This window comes from Sceloporus occidentalis, unplaced genomic scaffold (assembly GCF_023333645.1).
Source record: "Sceloporus occidentalis isolate IW3139 unplaced genomic scaffold, rSceOcc1.0.p SCAF_14, whole genome shotgun sequence".
NCBI classification, from domain to species: Eukaryota; Metazoa; Chordata; class Lepidosauria; order Squamata; family Phrynosomatidae; genus Sceloporus; species Sceloporus occidentalis.
This window is the reverse complement of record NW_028316994.1, coordinates 13168609-13183669: the sequence shown is the minus strand read 5'-3', so window position 1 is coordinate 13183669 and position 15061 is coordinate 13168609. Positions and strand designations below refer to the sequence as shown.

General features: G+C 43.7%; 1 protein-coding gene across 6 annotated transcripts in view; it reads right to left on the bottom strand.

Annotated features, from left to right (window-relative positions):
* Positions 1-2241: 2241 nt before the first annotated feature.
* The window catches only part of LOC149304060 (vigilin-like), a 73917-nt gene continuing 61097 nt past the window's right edge, over positions 2242-15061 (bottom strand). For 5 of the 6 annotated variants that reach the window (XM_089480227.1, XM_089480228.1, XM_089480226.1 and 2 more), the window contains 10 exons: positions 12898-13119; positions 12161-12379; positions 10253-10633; positions 9061-9165; positions 7896-8030; positions 7617-7760; positions 6893-7072; positions 6468-6584; positions 5162-5293; positions 2242-3879 (listed from right to left, as the gene is read on the bottom strand). In XM_089480227.1, coding sequence (XP_089336353.1) covers positions 3787-3879; positions 5162-5293; positions 6468-6584; positions 6893-7072; positions 7617-7760; positions 7896-8030; positions 9061-9165; positions 10253-10633; positions 12161-12379; positions 12898-13119 — 1728 coding nt within the window. In that variant the 3' untranslated portion in view covers positions 2242-3786. The remainder of the gene's footprint in view (positions 3880-5161; positions 5294-6467; positions 6585-6892; positions 7073-7616; positions 7761-7895; positions 8031-9060; positions 9166-10252; positions 10634-12160; positions 12380-12897; positions 13120-15061) is intronic. The other variant, XM_089480231.1, reaches the window with a different exon arrangement.

Sequence of the window (15061 nt, the reverse complement as noted above, 5' to 3'; positions counted from 1 at the left end):
CCTTGACCAAGGTCACCCAGTGGGTTTCCAGAGTCGTAGTCCAACGCTCAAAACCACGATGTAGGACATTACAAAACAAAATCTAGAAACGCTAGTATAAACTCACATTTCGTATGGCTTACGTACAGCTAATTACACATACAATCATCCCTCCATATTTGCGGCTTTGATTATTCACGGACTTCATTAATATGTTCTCTCTAGGACTGTCTAGGTCCTCCAGTGCAACTCTGTGGTCACCTTTAACTAAAAGTTGCACTGAAAGACCATTTGTAGCTACTCCAGTGCCATTCTATGGTCAGTGTATGTTGGACATTGACCGCAGAGTTGCCCTGGAGGACCTAGAGATTCCTAGGAGGTGTCATCTCAGGTAAAAACAGTGTTTTTGTTATTTGTGGTTTTTCCATATTCACGGGGGTCTTGTTCCCCTAACCCTAGCGAATACGGAGGGACAACTGTACTGTACTTTATTATCCCAAAGCCCACAAAACAATGATACCTTTATTTGACCAAGTAAAATGCACATTGCGTTGCAAGCATTCAAAGCTCCACTGGCTTCTTCATCAAAGGCGTTAAAAAGTTTGGCTCTGGCAGAGAGTATCAAATAACCCTCCCTGAATGGCAAATCTCAGGTTTCTGTAAGATGTTGCCATGACAGTTATACTTTAACTCCGTAGTGTAAAAGGGCCTTTTGGGGGCTTCTGTCGCACTGCAGAATTAAAGCAGTTTTGACACTGTCATGGCTCCATCCAATGGAATCCTGGGATTTGTATTTTGTTGTGGCACCAAGGACCTCTCAGCAGAGGCAGCCAAGTTTAATTCGATAGCATTGCACCATAGCTGTTAAAAGTGGCACCAAACTACATTAATTCTGCTGTCTAGATACAGCTTAGTTGACCCTACTTCTAGGGATGTGATTTCAAAGCAAGCTTGTTACTGGACGTAATTACAAAACTCCTCCAGAAATTATGCTAGGCAAGTCATACATAGCAGTTTGAGCACTGGACTATGATTCTGGAGTCCAGAGTTCGAATTCCCACTTGGCCATGGAAGGGCACTATGTGTCCTTAGGCAAGTCACTCTCTCTCAGACTCAGAGGCAGTGGCAAAAAACCCCCCTCTGAACAAACCTTGTCAAGAAAACCCAATGGTAGGTTTTAGCAAGACGATTTTAATAGTTTCTAAAAAATTTATTATAAGGGATTACTGGTTTGATAATTTTGTTGATTCCATTGAGATGTGGTGCTGGAGAAGAGTGCTGAGGATAACGTGGACGGCCAAAGAGACAAACAAGATCAAGCTGCAAATCTCCCTGGAAGCAAAGATGATCAAATTGAGGTTGTCCTGCTTTGGCCACATCAGGAGAAGGCAGGACACACTGGAAAAGACGCTATTACTAAAAAAGGTAGAAGATAGTAGAAAGAGGACAACTGCACACCAGATGGATAAATTCAATCAGGAAAGTCACCATGGGCCTGACTTTGCAGGATCTGAGCAGAGCAGTGGAGGACAGGTAGGTTTGGAGATGCCTCATCCACAGGGTCACCATCAGTCTGGGTTGACTCCAGAGAACTTAGTAACAATAAACATAATAAACTACACATTCAGAGGTAGCTGTGTTGGCCATATAGCAAAGTACAGTATCATCCAAAATCCACAAAGCAGCAATACCTTTACTGGGCCAATCAAAATGCACATTATACATGTTGCAAGCTTTCGAAGCTCCACTGGCTTCTTCATCAGGCAAAGGTGTTAAAAATCATACAGCAGGAAAAATTATGACAGTGTTAATCACAGCCTCAGTTTTGTGATTTAGCCTTCTCTGTGAGAGAACTCTAATGTGCCAATAAACTACAGTTACCAGGATTCCCTAGTACTGAGCCAGGACAGTTAAAGCAGTCTCATACTGGATTATTTCTTTCCCCCCCCCCCTCCTGTATGATTTTTAACGTCTTTGCCTGATAAAGAAACCAGTGGAGCTTTGAAAGCTTGCAATGCATATTTTGAGCATTTTGATTGGCCCAATAAAGATATCACTGTTTTGTAGATTTTGGATGCTGGATGTTATTGTTGGTCTCAGCTATCACCATAATGCAGCCTTTCTGAAGTTCAGTTTGGCCCTCAGCCTGAAAAAGGCTCTTCATCCTTCTTCTAAACACAGCCATATACCTCCCCATCCTTTTGGTCCCAGGAAAAATACCCCCATCCCTCTTTTCTCATATCAAGAGAGTCCATCTGAAGCTGTTTTCCACTCCATTTTTATTTGGAATTAGAAAAGTCCACAGTCACCACGTGACCTACAGAGTTTGCATATTTCCTTTGTCAAACTTAAGTTTCTTTTATTTTCCCCTCTTGTTTTTTGTTCTCTTTTAAGGCCAATAGTGTTCTCCGTATTTTTTGTTTGTTTGCTTGTTCGTTTTGTCAGTTCTCTGTATGTCTCCCCACACCCTTGCCTTCAGGAAAACCAAACAAAACACATGGTTACGTTGCCCCATTACAGTTTGTTTCTGATTACCTTGTCACAAAGACATGGCAAAAAGGGCCGGGGATACACAGGTGGAGCCGCTATGCTTACTTGCATACCCATCTCATATACGCACACGCACACAAACGCATTCACTCCAGAAGTCACAGTTTCAAATCTGGAACGTATGATGAGGACTAGAAACGGAAAGGAACGAAAACAAAACAGAACAGAAAAAAAAAAAAAGCAAAGAGCATTTGTCTCTTTGTTCAATGTTGCATATTTTCCCCTAATGTTTCAAAGCAAGTGCAACTTGGGAGGAAGACACGAGGAAAGGAAGGAAGAGTAACTAAAAAGGAAAAAGAAAAATCCAAGGAGGCTGAAAATGAGAAGAAAAAATAATCACAGACTCTACACTGTGCTATGGACGTGAAGAGGGAAAGGGAGCAGACTCAAGCCTGCCGGTTGCCAAAGTTTCTAAGTGCTACCTGCTTCTAATGTTTTTGCATTCTTTCTTCCAACTACAGGGAGTCCGAAATCTCATTCTGAGATCACTCCTGCACCGCAAACCCTCCCAGACCACATGAGGCCTTGCCCAAGTTTAGTCCTGTCCCAGTAGCGCTGCTCCAAAGTCAATACCAGGGACTGTTGGCAAGCCCAAAGGGGCTGGCAGCCTGAGTAGCCAGGAGGCCAGCTAGCTGAGAGTTGAAGAAGGGAGAAAGGGGGCACGGTCTTTTGGGTGACAGGGGGGGTTTGATCTGCCCCTCTTTGGACATTTGAGCCCCCTCTTGCAAAAAAATCAAGCCCTCTGGCCATCCCGGGAGTGTGTGAAAGCATGCAACCATCGCACACCTGGAAGAGGAGGGAGCTGGGGGAGAGGGAAGGGAGCAAGGATCTTTGACGCTTTCCTTTTTCAGCTGAGAGGTGGGAATGGGGTGTTATGGCCACGTCCGGCCAAGAGATCATCATAATGCCCTGAAATTTGGCATAGAGAGGGAGGGGGACAGGGAAAGGAAAGATGCTAGCCACAAGAGGCTGGCTTAACATTTGTGTGCTTACAACCTGGCCTGCTTTGGCTCGACAGGAAGAAGGAAGAGGAAAGAAGGTGGGCTATGGCTTTTGACTGGTTAATGGATTGCACAGAGTCATGGGAGGGACGGAGGGTGTGTTTCGGAGGAAGAGGAGGAGGAATCTGCCACATCCTGAAAGCAAGAGGAGGTCCATAGGGATCCGATGGCGCAAGGAGAACCGCCACAATGCCTGAGGGAGGCTGGAGCCGTGCCCAAGTGGCAGTTGGCTTGGGTCACCCATGCCACCCTGATCTCAGTATTTCTTGGGGCCCCAGACAGACGTCTGCTTGGGGACCACGCCAGTGCCAAAGACAGGGAATTCTTCAGCGCTACTGACATCTGGAGCCTGAAAACATATGAAAAGAAAAGAGAGGTCAGCTACAATGATCATGGGATGGAGTCCAAGCTTAACATTGCTGCTTTTTTTTTTTTTTTTACTACAAATTCCAGAATCCCCCACACAGGAGGGGGGATGGTGAGAGGTAGCAGTTTAAAAACGTAAAAGGACCAAGCTGTTGACTGGTACATACTTTGGTTGCCATCCTTAAGAAAACAAACAGGGCTGCCATATTTTCTACACAAAGTTGGCTGCAGGGGCATTATCAGTTCTGCAAAGAAGCCAGCTATAAAATGCACTATAAAATAAAGCAGTTAGAAAGACTTGTCCAACAATGAAAAACTGCCAAGAAACTGGTAAATAAAAATAATAATCAATTTTTTAAAAAAGTAGTGGGTTTTTTATAAAGTCATTTAATGTAATGGGCTCTACATGGAGCTGCCTTTGAAAAGTGTTCGGAAAATTCAGCTGGTTCAAAGAGCTGCTGTCAGGCTGTTAACAGGGGCAGACTACAGAGATCGTGCCATGCCTCTGTTGAAGCAGCTTCATTGGCTGCCAGTTTATTTCTGGGCACAATTCAAGGTGCTGGTTATTACCTAGAAATCCCAGCATGGCTCAGGTCCACACTATTTGGCAGACCGTTGCTCCTGGTATGAACTATTCCGGACTCTGAGATCCTCTGGAGAAGCCCTTCTCTCCGTCCCAACACCATCACAAACACGGTTGGTGGGGACACAAGAGAGGGCCTTCTTGGCGGCTGCCCCTAGACTCTGGAATTCCCTGCCCAGGGAATAGATCAGAACGGCTCCCTCCTTGATGGCCTTCTGCCGGCAGGTGAAGACTTACCTGTTCACACAAGCATTTAAGGACTGCAATAAGGACAGGCTGGGATGTTGGACCAGTTTAAAAATTTGTTACATTTCCCCCCCCCCCCTTATTTATAGTTTTATTTTTTAATATGCTTTATTCTTTTAATAACTATCTGTTTTAATATTGTAATAATATAATTTCTTTTTAATGTACTTATTATTATTAGTAGTAGTAGTATATATTATTTTTTAATTTAATTTTATTTTAATGTTTTTATTGTACTGTTTTTAATGCTGTGAAGTCCCAGTCCTGGGGAAAAAAATGGGATACAAATAAAAATAATAAATATAATAAATAAATAATAAACAAACCCTATTTTGTACTATAGACCAAGCAAAGCAACTGCCAAGGCCAATTATGGGGGCAATGCTATGCCCTGCCTTTGAGTAAGGGAAGATCTGGGGGTGATGTTGAGCCAGACCTTGTTCCCAGATGCGTTCCAGGGGGCATCGCGCACCACAAAGCCCTTAGCGGGGCCCCGAGGCTCCTCTTCCAAGCGGGAGGGAGGCTTCATATACGCAGCCATAGTTTCTGTCTCCACCACATCCATCATCTGCAAAAAACAAACATCCAATTATTAAGATCAGAGACAGCTACTATAGACCAGGAGTGTTGCTGGACTACAACACCCCTCATGAGCTAGGAAGTCTATATATAAATATATATATAGTTGAGGTCCAGGCTAACAGACCATAATGTCCCAAAATAAGCTACCAGGGTCCTGCGATCTTCAGGAGAGGCCCTTCTCTCAGTCCCACAACCTTCACAGGAATATCAAGCAGGGATGTGAGACAGAGCATTCTTGGTATTTCCTCCTAGGCTCTGGAACTCCCTTCAGAGAGAGGCTACAACTGCCCTCATCTTGCTGTCCTCTCAACAGCAGCCAAAACCTTTTCTTTTTCAGTTTGGATAGGGTTTTGAGAATTGAAACTTTATAAAGAAAGGGGTTTTAAGAGGAAATTATGTTGCTTTTAACTGCACTGTTTTTATTATTTTAATGATATGTTTTAAATGGGTTTTACTCGTACTGACAGTTTAATTATATTTTTACCATTAACCTTTTGTATGTCTCAGCTTTACTGAACTTTTAATTTTAACTTGTAAACCACATTGAGTCCCAGTTTTGTGGGGAAAGGAAGGCTTGAAATAGCTATCCATCATCTTCACCTCATCCTGCCCCCCACAACTACTCCCTATGCTGAGTAGGGATAATGGAAGGTGTAGCTGAACAACCTCTGGGAAGCCACAGGTTCTCTCCTCTGGCTCAAGGATTGTTGAATAGTGCACTCCCAGGGAGCAAGTAACAAATCTTAAAGACTAGGGTCTATCCCTAAATGGAATCCTGGATCCATAATTTCTTAGCCATTTCCACTTTCATGAACAACTTAAGCTGATGTGAATCTTTTAAACTTGGATTTCCCCATGAAGTTTGCTGATTTTTCCTTTCTTTTTTTGCTAAGTTATATGGAGTTACGCATTTTTGCCTTTTTAAAAAAGCAGTTTAATCATTTTTTAACTTACTCTGCGAACTAATTCAAATGCTGCTGATTTTTTAGCCATTAATTTGTCTATTGTCAGACAATGGACAGTAGGGGTATGGTTAGCAAGAGGGAAGATTTCTAAGCAGTGGGAGACAATTTCATTCCCTTTCTACTGTCCGATCCATCAGCTGTCTGGACACACACAACCCGTCCACCCTGCCACCCAGAAATATCCCTTTCTCTTACATATTCCTCTTCCAAGTTTAGCATGTGGTCAATCGCATCATCAACGTTTTCCGGCAGCCCAGTTACCGTGACTCTGTCAGGGTCACTAGAGCCTGGCTGAGGGAAGCGGATATCCACCTGTAGAGAAAAAGAAGGCTCTTTAGAAAGCAAGCAGGACTACTGATGCATCAGAGTTCCCTACATGAATGGCACAGACTGGTCACCATTTTGTTGTCCACCATCATAGGTGGCAGGTAGTTCTGGATAGTGTCCATTAACATTTTTGTGCTGTGGATGGGACAAGGACATTGTGACAGGCCCCAAGAGCATCTGTGGCTTTGGTGCCCAGAATTCCCTTCCACCATGGAAGGACTGAATCCTTCTGTCACCCTTAACATCACCTTAAGCGCCACCCTCTCACCACCTGTACAGAATCCATCTCCTACCCGGAACTCTTCCATGAGTTTGCGGATGGCTTTGCCCCTCCCACCAATGATGCGGGCGTGGACTCGGTGATCCAGGCGGACGTCCTCACTGACCATCTCCTCAAGATCAGACACGATCTTCAAGATGGCATCCCGGGCTCCCTCAGCATTCTTCTCATACCCAGTGATTGTGATAAGGTCCTGGGGTGAGGAGAAAGGCAGGACAGAGAAAAAAACATGATCGAATATTAGGATGACAAACTATCATGACAGGGTACCTACCATGCTACAGATAGAGCCATTTTGTTTCAAGCCTGTCTAGAAACCAAAACTAGGTTTGACTTCTAAAAGGGGGTGATTGACACATAAGCCCTGAAGGCTCTGAAGACCTTAAAAGATCTAAAAAGGTCAAACTTTTCAGCTCACATGAGGGAATATATTATGTATGCTTGAATTTCACTCCCTTTCCATTGTGTCCTGATTTATTCCACAGGGGCTGCCGAAGAATTACCTGGACATGAACCATCAAGGGGTTTTACCAGAAGGAAAAGGTTATGTTTCCTTCACTCTTGAAAAAGGAAGGTCAGATTTAAACTTAAAATCAATCCATAGTCTTCAACTCAATAGAAAACCAGCCCAGGAGTGTAAGCCTGACCTTTGGCTGTTTTTGCTCCATAACTGATCCAGCCCCATTCCCTCCTCACAAGGCCTATGACTCCACATCTGAAGAGAAAGAGTCACCAACCTGATTCTCATCCCCTTTGTCTGGGAACTGGATGGTGACATCGTGGTCCTTACGTATCTGGGAAATGACTGCTCCCTTCTTGCCAATGATCTTTGGATGATACTTAGGTTCCACACTCACCATCAGCTTGAAGCCTCGCAAGGCCTGAAAGAAGGGAGAGGAAATTAGAAATTACCAATAGGACAGAGTGGTCTTTTGAGCACCATCCCATGCCACAGCGTGGCTGACAAAAACTGTATGGGTGGGGAGGGATCCTGGCATGCATTGCCCAGGCAGTACCCGATCTTCCTGCTCAGCTTGCAGTTCTTTGACCCTCTCCAGAAGTCCAACTCTGGCCCGCTCCACATTTGGGACCAGGCCCGTGATCTTGATGATGTCTGACTGCTGCTCAGGCTGCGGAACCGAGATATTCACCTGGGGAACAGGGAAGTACCATGTTTTGGATTTTTGTTTTTAAATAAACAGAGTAAAAAAACATTTCCATCAATCATTCTGTTAAGGCAGTGGTTGGAAACTGCCATGGCCTGTTTTGTGATATGTAGTTCATGTGTTGTAGTTCTTCTTTAAAAATAATTCTTAAAAGATGCTGGCGAAATGTCAGGAAGAAACTCTGCTAGAACATGGCCACATAGCCCGAAAAACTCACAAAAAACAATTCTTAAAAGTAGTGTTTTAATTGGACTGATGTTTTAATGCTTTTTACACTTTTGTACTACACATTGTTTTAATGTGAACAAGCGTGGAGTAGTGGTTTGAATGATGGACTATGACTATGGTAATCAGGGTGTGATTCCCCACTTGGCCATGGAGTCACACTCTCAGCCCCAGAAAACCCCATGATAGGGTCACTGTAAGACAGAAACAACTTGAAGGCACACAATTGTTTTTTTGATTCAACCTATTTGGCCTATATTTTAACTTATATTGGAGTCCCATTTGGGAGAAAGGTGGTATATAAATAAAATCAAATAAAAATCATATCCCTCCATATTTTGATAATAAAAAATCAACAACAACACTTGTTTTTATTCAGGTGGTGTAGGAAGAAACTTTCCTTAATTTTTGAGCTCCCTGAACTGCTTTAGCCTTAGAAAAGCAATTTAATTAAGGAGAAAAATAACCTATAACTCTACCTTCAGTTTTTGCTTCTTTATTAAGTAGAGGCCTCACCTTGCCCTAAATGGTTCAGAACACCTGACCAAAGATAACTTTGGTTAGAGGGCATTTGGAGGCAATTTAAAAAAGCGCCTTGCAGGAGCTGCGGTATGGTTCTCCAAGGTTTCCTAATACAGTCTCCTAGTCTTCCACAGTTGTCCATCCTTGTTCTACATCATTTAAAAAAAACACAGGAAATGTTTTTTTACTCTCAGTTTATTTAAAAACAAAAATCCAAAACATGGAACACAAAGGTACAGGACTGGAATATGGGCTACTTGCCCCCTACCTCATATTCTTCCATCATTTTACGAATGCCAGCTCCCTTCTGTCCAATGATGTAGCGGTGCAGGTCAAAGGGAACATCCACATCCACAGTGATGGGAACCAGAGCCTGGAAGGGAAGAAAGACAGGCAGATTAAGGGGTGCAGCTTCAGTGCTTCTCTTGCTATTTATGCCTTATACAGTTTTTATTTTTGGTGGACAAGGAGCTACACTTCTGTGTGGTTTAACTGTACTGCACTTGTTCTAATTTGTAAAATACACTGAGTCTGAATTCTAGGGGAAAGTCAGGATATAATTAAAGACAATAACAATAATGGTGTGGAATTTGGGGTGGGGAGCTGGAACTGATTAAGGTTGCCTGCATGAGGTATGAATGACACTTCTCTGCAGTATTTTCTGGTTTTTGATACATTTATATCCCAGTTTTCTTCCAGTAAGCTTTACATGACTCTCCTTTTCATTATCTTAACATCCTTGCAAAGTAGATTAGACTGAGTGAGTGAAAGAGAACCAAGTGAGCTTCATGGTACAGTGGGACTTGAAACTGCATTTTCCAAATACCAGCTCAATGCTAACCACTTATGCAATGGCCATCAAGATCTTCTTGAACACAAGGTGGGCTGGATTTGAGCATTACTAATGTGTCACATGGGCCATGTAACTTGGCACAAGATCCTCCTCATTACCACCATATACTTTGTTTGACTGCCTCACCTGCTCCCAAAACAGGCTCTCATGCCCTCTAAGAACAGGTTTTGCAGCCTTCTTCCTAACGGTGACATTTTTCTGTTGGGTAACTACAAGATCATTTTCATCTGGAAGGAATGTACTAGGGAAGAAGTCAGCAGGTGTTTATGGTGCCTAAGGGCACTCTGACAACCTAGAAAACCAGTGTTTCCCTCAGCCCTAGAAAACCCCATGACATTGTCATAACTCAGAAACAATCTGCAGGCACACATCAACAGCAGTATTTTTACGCTACATTTCTTTTAATTGTTGTAAGCCACCTTGAGTCCCAAAATGGTTAAAAGGTCTGATAATAATACTACTAATAATAATTTTTGTAGCTTTTTCTGGCTATGAAAGCCTTTGACTTCATACTAATAAATTATCTATTATTACTATTACTACTAGCCTAGTCTAGCCTCTAGGTTGCTGTTCCCCACCTCAGCACAGACAAGGTTGGGATTCCTACCAACAGTGCTGCCCGAGCTGCCTCACACTTCTCCTTGCGCCCCGAGATGAGGATGGTGTCACATTTGCGGGGGGCGGAATCCAGCTCAGGACTCACATCGCCATTTTCCTGAGACTGTGCTTCTGAACCTGGAGACAAAAGGCAAGGGAAATGGAGGGCGAGGAGTTGAAAAGGTGAGTTCCCTGTCTGCAAAACCTTAAGCGTCTGACTGCTAAGTGATTTGGCAACCCCAGCATACAAACCTGAATTGTCATCTCGCTCCGGGAACTTGATCAGTACATCATGGTCCCGAGTGATCTGTTGCACCTTGTAACCTTTGGCTCCCATCACCACACGGTGGAAGCGTTGAGGGATGATGCATTCCAAAACCACCTGGGCTTCCTAAAGAGGGAGGGGAAACTGAGGAGTGGATTATGGGACATTGTGTGTGTGTCACAGCTCAGGCTATGGCTTGTGACAGAGCAAGAAGCACTGCTGCTTAACATGTTCATAATACCTTCAATGCTTGAAGAAGGAAGGAGACAATAGTGGAAGCTGGTAATTTCCAGATCAGTGTGGTGGTGAATCTATTCTTGGGTTCAATCTGAACTCAAACTAAGGAAGTATCCAAGGTGCCAATCCATATTCCCAGAATAGGTCCAGCACTGTGGACATCTCCCTTAAACTTCAGATTAAACCCCAGAACAGATTCACTACCCACACCAACATGGAAACTCCCAGCTGTCAGTGACAGACAATGTACTCATTAAGCAATTGTTGTCACAGCAGCTCCAGTCAGATGGTATGACTGACAGAAATGCTGAGTAGGAAATCTAAAAGGCTGCAAATTGCTATGCAATCTGGGTGTGATGGGAGTTGTAGTCCAACACATCTAGAGGGCACCAAGTTGGAGAAGGCTGTTAGCAATCATTTCAATATTATATTAATATATCTTGATGAAAATGTCTATGGAGCTGAGGGACATATTATGGTACATCTGAGTATCCCTTATTCAAAATGTTTGGGACCAGAAATGTTTGGGATTTCAGATCTTTTTAGCATTTTGGAATACTTGTATTTGTATAAACCTACATAAAATGGTATTGTGGAGATGGGACCCAAGTCTAAACATAAAATGCATTTATGTTTCATGGAAAGGGATCTTGTAGCACCTTTGAGACCAAGCGTGTGAAACAAGTTGTAGCATAAACATTTGCAGACCTGGTCTACTTCCATACACACACACACACACACACACACACACACACACACACATATACACACACATATGTATATATATGTATATATGTGTATGTGTACACACACACACACACCATATATACCATATAAACAGCCTGAAGGTAACTTTATACAATACTTTTAATCATTTTGCGGATGAAACAAAGTTTGTGTACACTGAATCACCCAAGACAAAGGTGTCACTGTATTAGCCACCCATGAAAATAAGTTTTGTTGATTGGGAGTATTTTGGAATTTGGAATTCCAGATACAGGAGATTCAACTGTACTGCTGTGAAAGCATTTAACTCCCCACACACCCAAAAAAGGAGGCACATTCAAGGACAAGAGTAACCTTAATGAAACTGAGTCAGAAATACGGTGTTCTGGCAGACTTGGGGAGTCTCCTTTTCAATGGTGTGAGGTATTGTACAAAGTATTTTCTTCCTGGGGACAATCACTTATTGTTCTATCTAAGAGATACAGTAGAAGGCAGTAGGAAAAGAAGATCACAATTGAGGTGGATTGACTGAATCAAGGAAACCATGGACCTGAGTTTCCAAGACTTGAAAACTAGAGGACTGGGGCTCTTGGGAGAGCTCTCATTCACAAGGTTGTGGTAAGTAGGGAGTTGATTTGATAGCAAATAATGACAACAACCCCAACCTTGATATCTGGGAGAAGTATGTACCAGGTCACTGATGATCTCCAGAATGCGTCTCTTGGCAGCCTCCACACAGTCCTTCGCCCCCTTTAATATCACTCTGTCACTTTGGACACCAGTCCGGGGAAAGCTCACTGTCACCCCACCATACTCTTCTGCAATTTCCCGCAGCACATGCCCTCGGCGTGCCACAAAATGACGGTGATATTTGGGGTCCACCATCATCCAGTCTTCGATGACATTGTCCTGGGGTGGAAGAAACCAAGTGTTGGTTGGGGAAGAGAGAAAACTGGTGCTGTACAGAAAGAATAGGCAAGTGTGATGAGTTCAAGAGCCAATTTTCTATACTTGGCACTCTCTGGTGGCCTCAGAGACTACTAAGAATTACCCCCAAAGCCCTAATCTCCATCCCTTTTAAATGTTACAGTAGTAATAGAGAGGTACATTTATCCGTATTTCAGTGAGAAAGGGGAAAATGATGGTACTTGGTCCTTTACATTGAACTGGATGCTTCAGGTGGAAGAAGTAAGCTGGTGAGGCCCCTCCATAGGCCTACTTGGGATCAAGTGCCATTTGGTCCTCTCAAGCTCCCAGAATTCCTTTCTGCAGTTGCCATGGAACCTGAATTTACTTACTGTCCACTCCTCCTTTGATGTCCAGCCTTTCCCCATCTTAGTGAATACAAACAAATAATGCCACCACCCACTGGCTCTTAGTCCCTACAATGAAGCCAGTATCTTCTGCACTACTTAAGGGACCCATACCAGATTCCGGATTAGGTTCTCCAGTTCATGCTGGGCCTGCCATACTGCATCTTCTTTTCCCACAATGGTGATGAGCTCCTGGTCTTTGTCTTCAGGGGTGGGGAAGATAATGCGGGCCCCGGTACGGTCCCTCACTTTCCGGATGTTTGCACCTCCACGCCCAATCAAAAACTTGTGGTACTCCGGCTTGGCATGCAGCTCCACTGAATAGTTGTTGATTTGCTGGAAAAGGAGTAAGGAGGAATAGCAAAGAAAGACAGTAGTCACCAGTGAGAACTGCAGTACATCCAGGTAAAATAGGCTAGGATTCTCAGCCCTGTACTGTCGTCTTGGAGTATGGCCTCCGAGAAACTTTCTGAACTGAATGTTCAGAAACAATTCCAAAATCCTTCTGCAAAAGGATTTTAGTTAGCAGTTTTCCCAAGTCATGTACCAGTTTACTTCATTTACTTGGTTCACTTAATTTAAGAGTCTACAATCTACTCGTTCACAGAATGGGAACCAAGGTTGTAACAGCAATGACAAGTAAGATAGACCACAGAAGACATCCAAAATGCACCTCCACCCTCACTGACTGCATTTCATCAAGATAAATTTAATCATTAGTTATTTCATATGGAACTCTGAGGATGTAACATTTGAAAGGAATGCAGCACAGCCTGAAAAACGTATCTTCCTGTGTGATGGACTGCAAATGTAAGTCTCTTTACCTTTGTTCCCTTAAGGTATTTTATAAATTACATTATTTCTCCTTTTGATGATACCTTTATTAGACTGAGCAAAATTCATCACATTAGCTTTCAAAGGTCACAAGCCTCTCCATCAGGCAAAGATGGTTAAAAAACATGTAAAGGGAAGGACAGGTTGCTTACCTGTAACAGTATTTCTTCGAGTGGTCATCTGCGAATACATACAAATGGGTTGTACTGTGCCTGCGCAGTGCCTTCGGAAACTTCTAGAATCACTGGGCAAAGTACTCTTTGCAACATATAGAAACTTTTTGGCGGTAGCTCCGCCCATCCCTTATAAAGCCCCTGGTTTCCCGCTCTTTCCCCAGTTCCGCCATTTTTCCGCCGTGTAGGCGACAAGGAGTGAGCCAATTCGTAGCAGGACACCGAGGGGAGGATGGGCGGGATTTGTATGTATTCGCAGATGACCACTCGAAGAAATACTGTTACAGGTAAGCAACCTGTCCTTCTTCTTCGTGGTCTCTGCGAATAATACAAATGGGTTGAGACTAGCAAGCTAAGGTTAACGGCGGAGGGAGTGTCCTGACACCATCATTAACCAACAAATGTTTATTTGCCAACAATAAAACAGAATTCAAAAACATTGTCTCAACGACCCGTTTGTTGGAACCTGAGTAAGGTTTGCAAAAAAAACCCTGCCCATAAGGGGAGAATGGGTTAAATCAGATAGCTTAATATGCTTAAAAAGGACCAGAATCAGTGCAATCCAGAAACCAGGATAGCCCTGCCAAAGGCTGCATCCCTCTTGGCCCTGGTGTCCAACCTGTAATGTTTGATAAATGTCAGGGACTGTGACCACACTGCAGCTTTACAAATGTCATCCAAAGAAATCCCTGACAAGAAGGCAGAAGATGAGGCTACCGCCCTTGTGGTGTGGGAGCGAACCCTGGCCGGCAAAGGCTTCCCCATGAGTTCATAAGACAAATAGATGGTGCTTGACACCCACTTGGAGAGTCTCTGAGCCGACACCGGCAACCCCTTTTTCGGTCCCGAGTAGCACTGGAACAGTCTCTCAGAACGGCTAGAGTCTCTAGTTCTGTCTAGATAGAAAGCCAGTGCCCTTCGGACATCTAGGGTGTGGAGGGCCCTTTCAGCATCCGTAGTCGGGTTCGGGGCCAGGGTAGGAAGCACAATGTCCTGACACATGTGGAACAGTGACACAACCTTGGGTAGGAACGTAATGTCTGTACTAAGGACTACCTTGTCCAAATGAAACCTGAGGAATGGTTGGTCCCGTCTCAGTGCACAAAGTTCTCCAGCCCGACGAGCGGAGGTAATTGCCACTAAAAAAAACTGTCTTCCAGGTCAGGAGCCTGATGTCCGTTGTGGCCATGGGCTCAAAGGGCCTGGACTGCAAGGCCCCCAGCACCCCTTCTAGACTCCAAGCTGGGGGTGGTAAGGACACCTGATGGTTT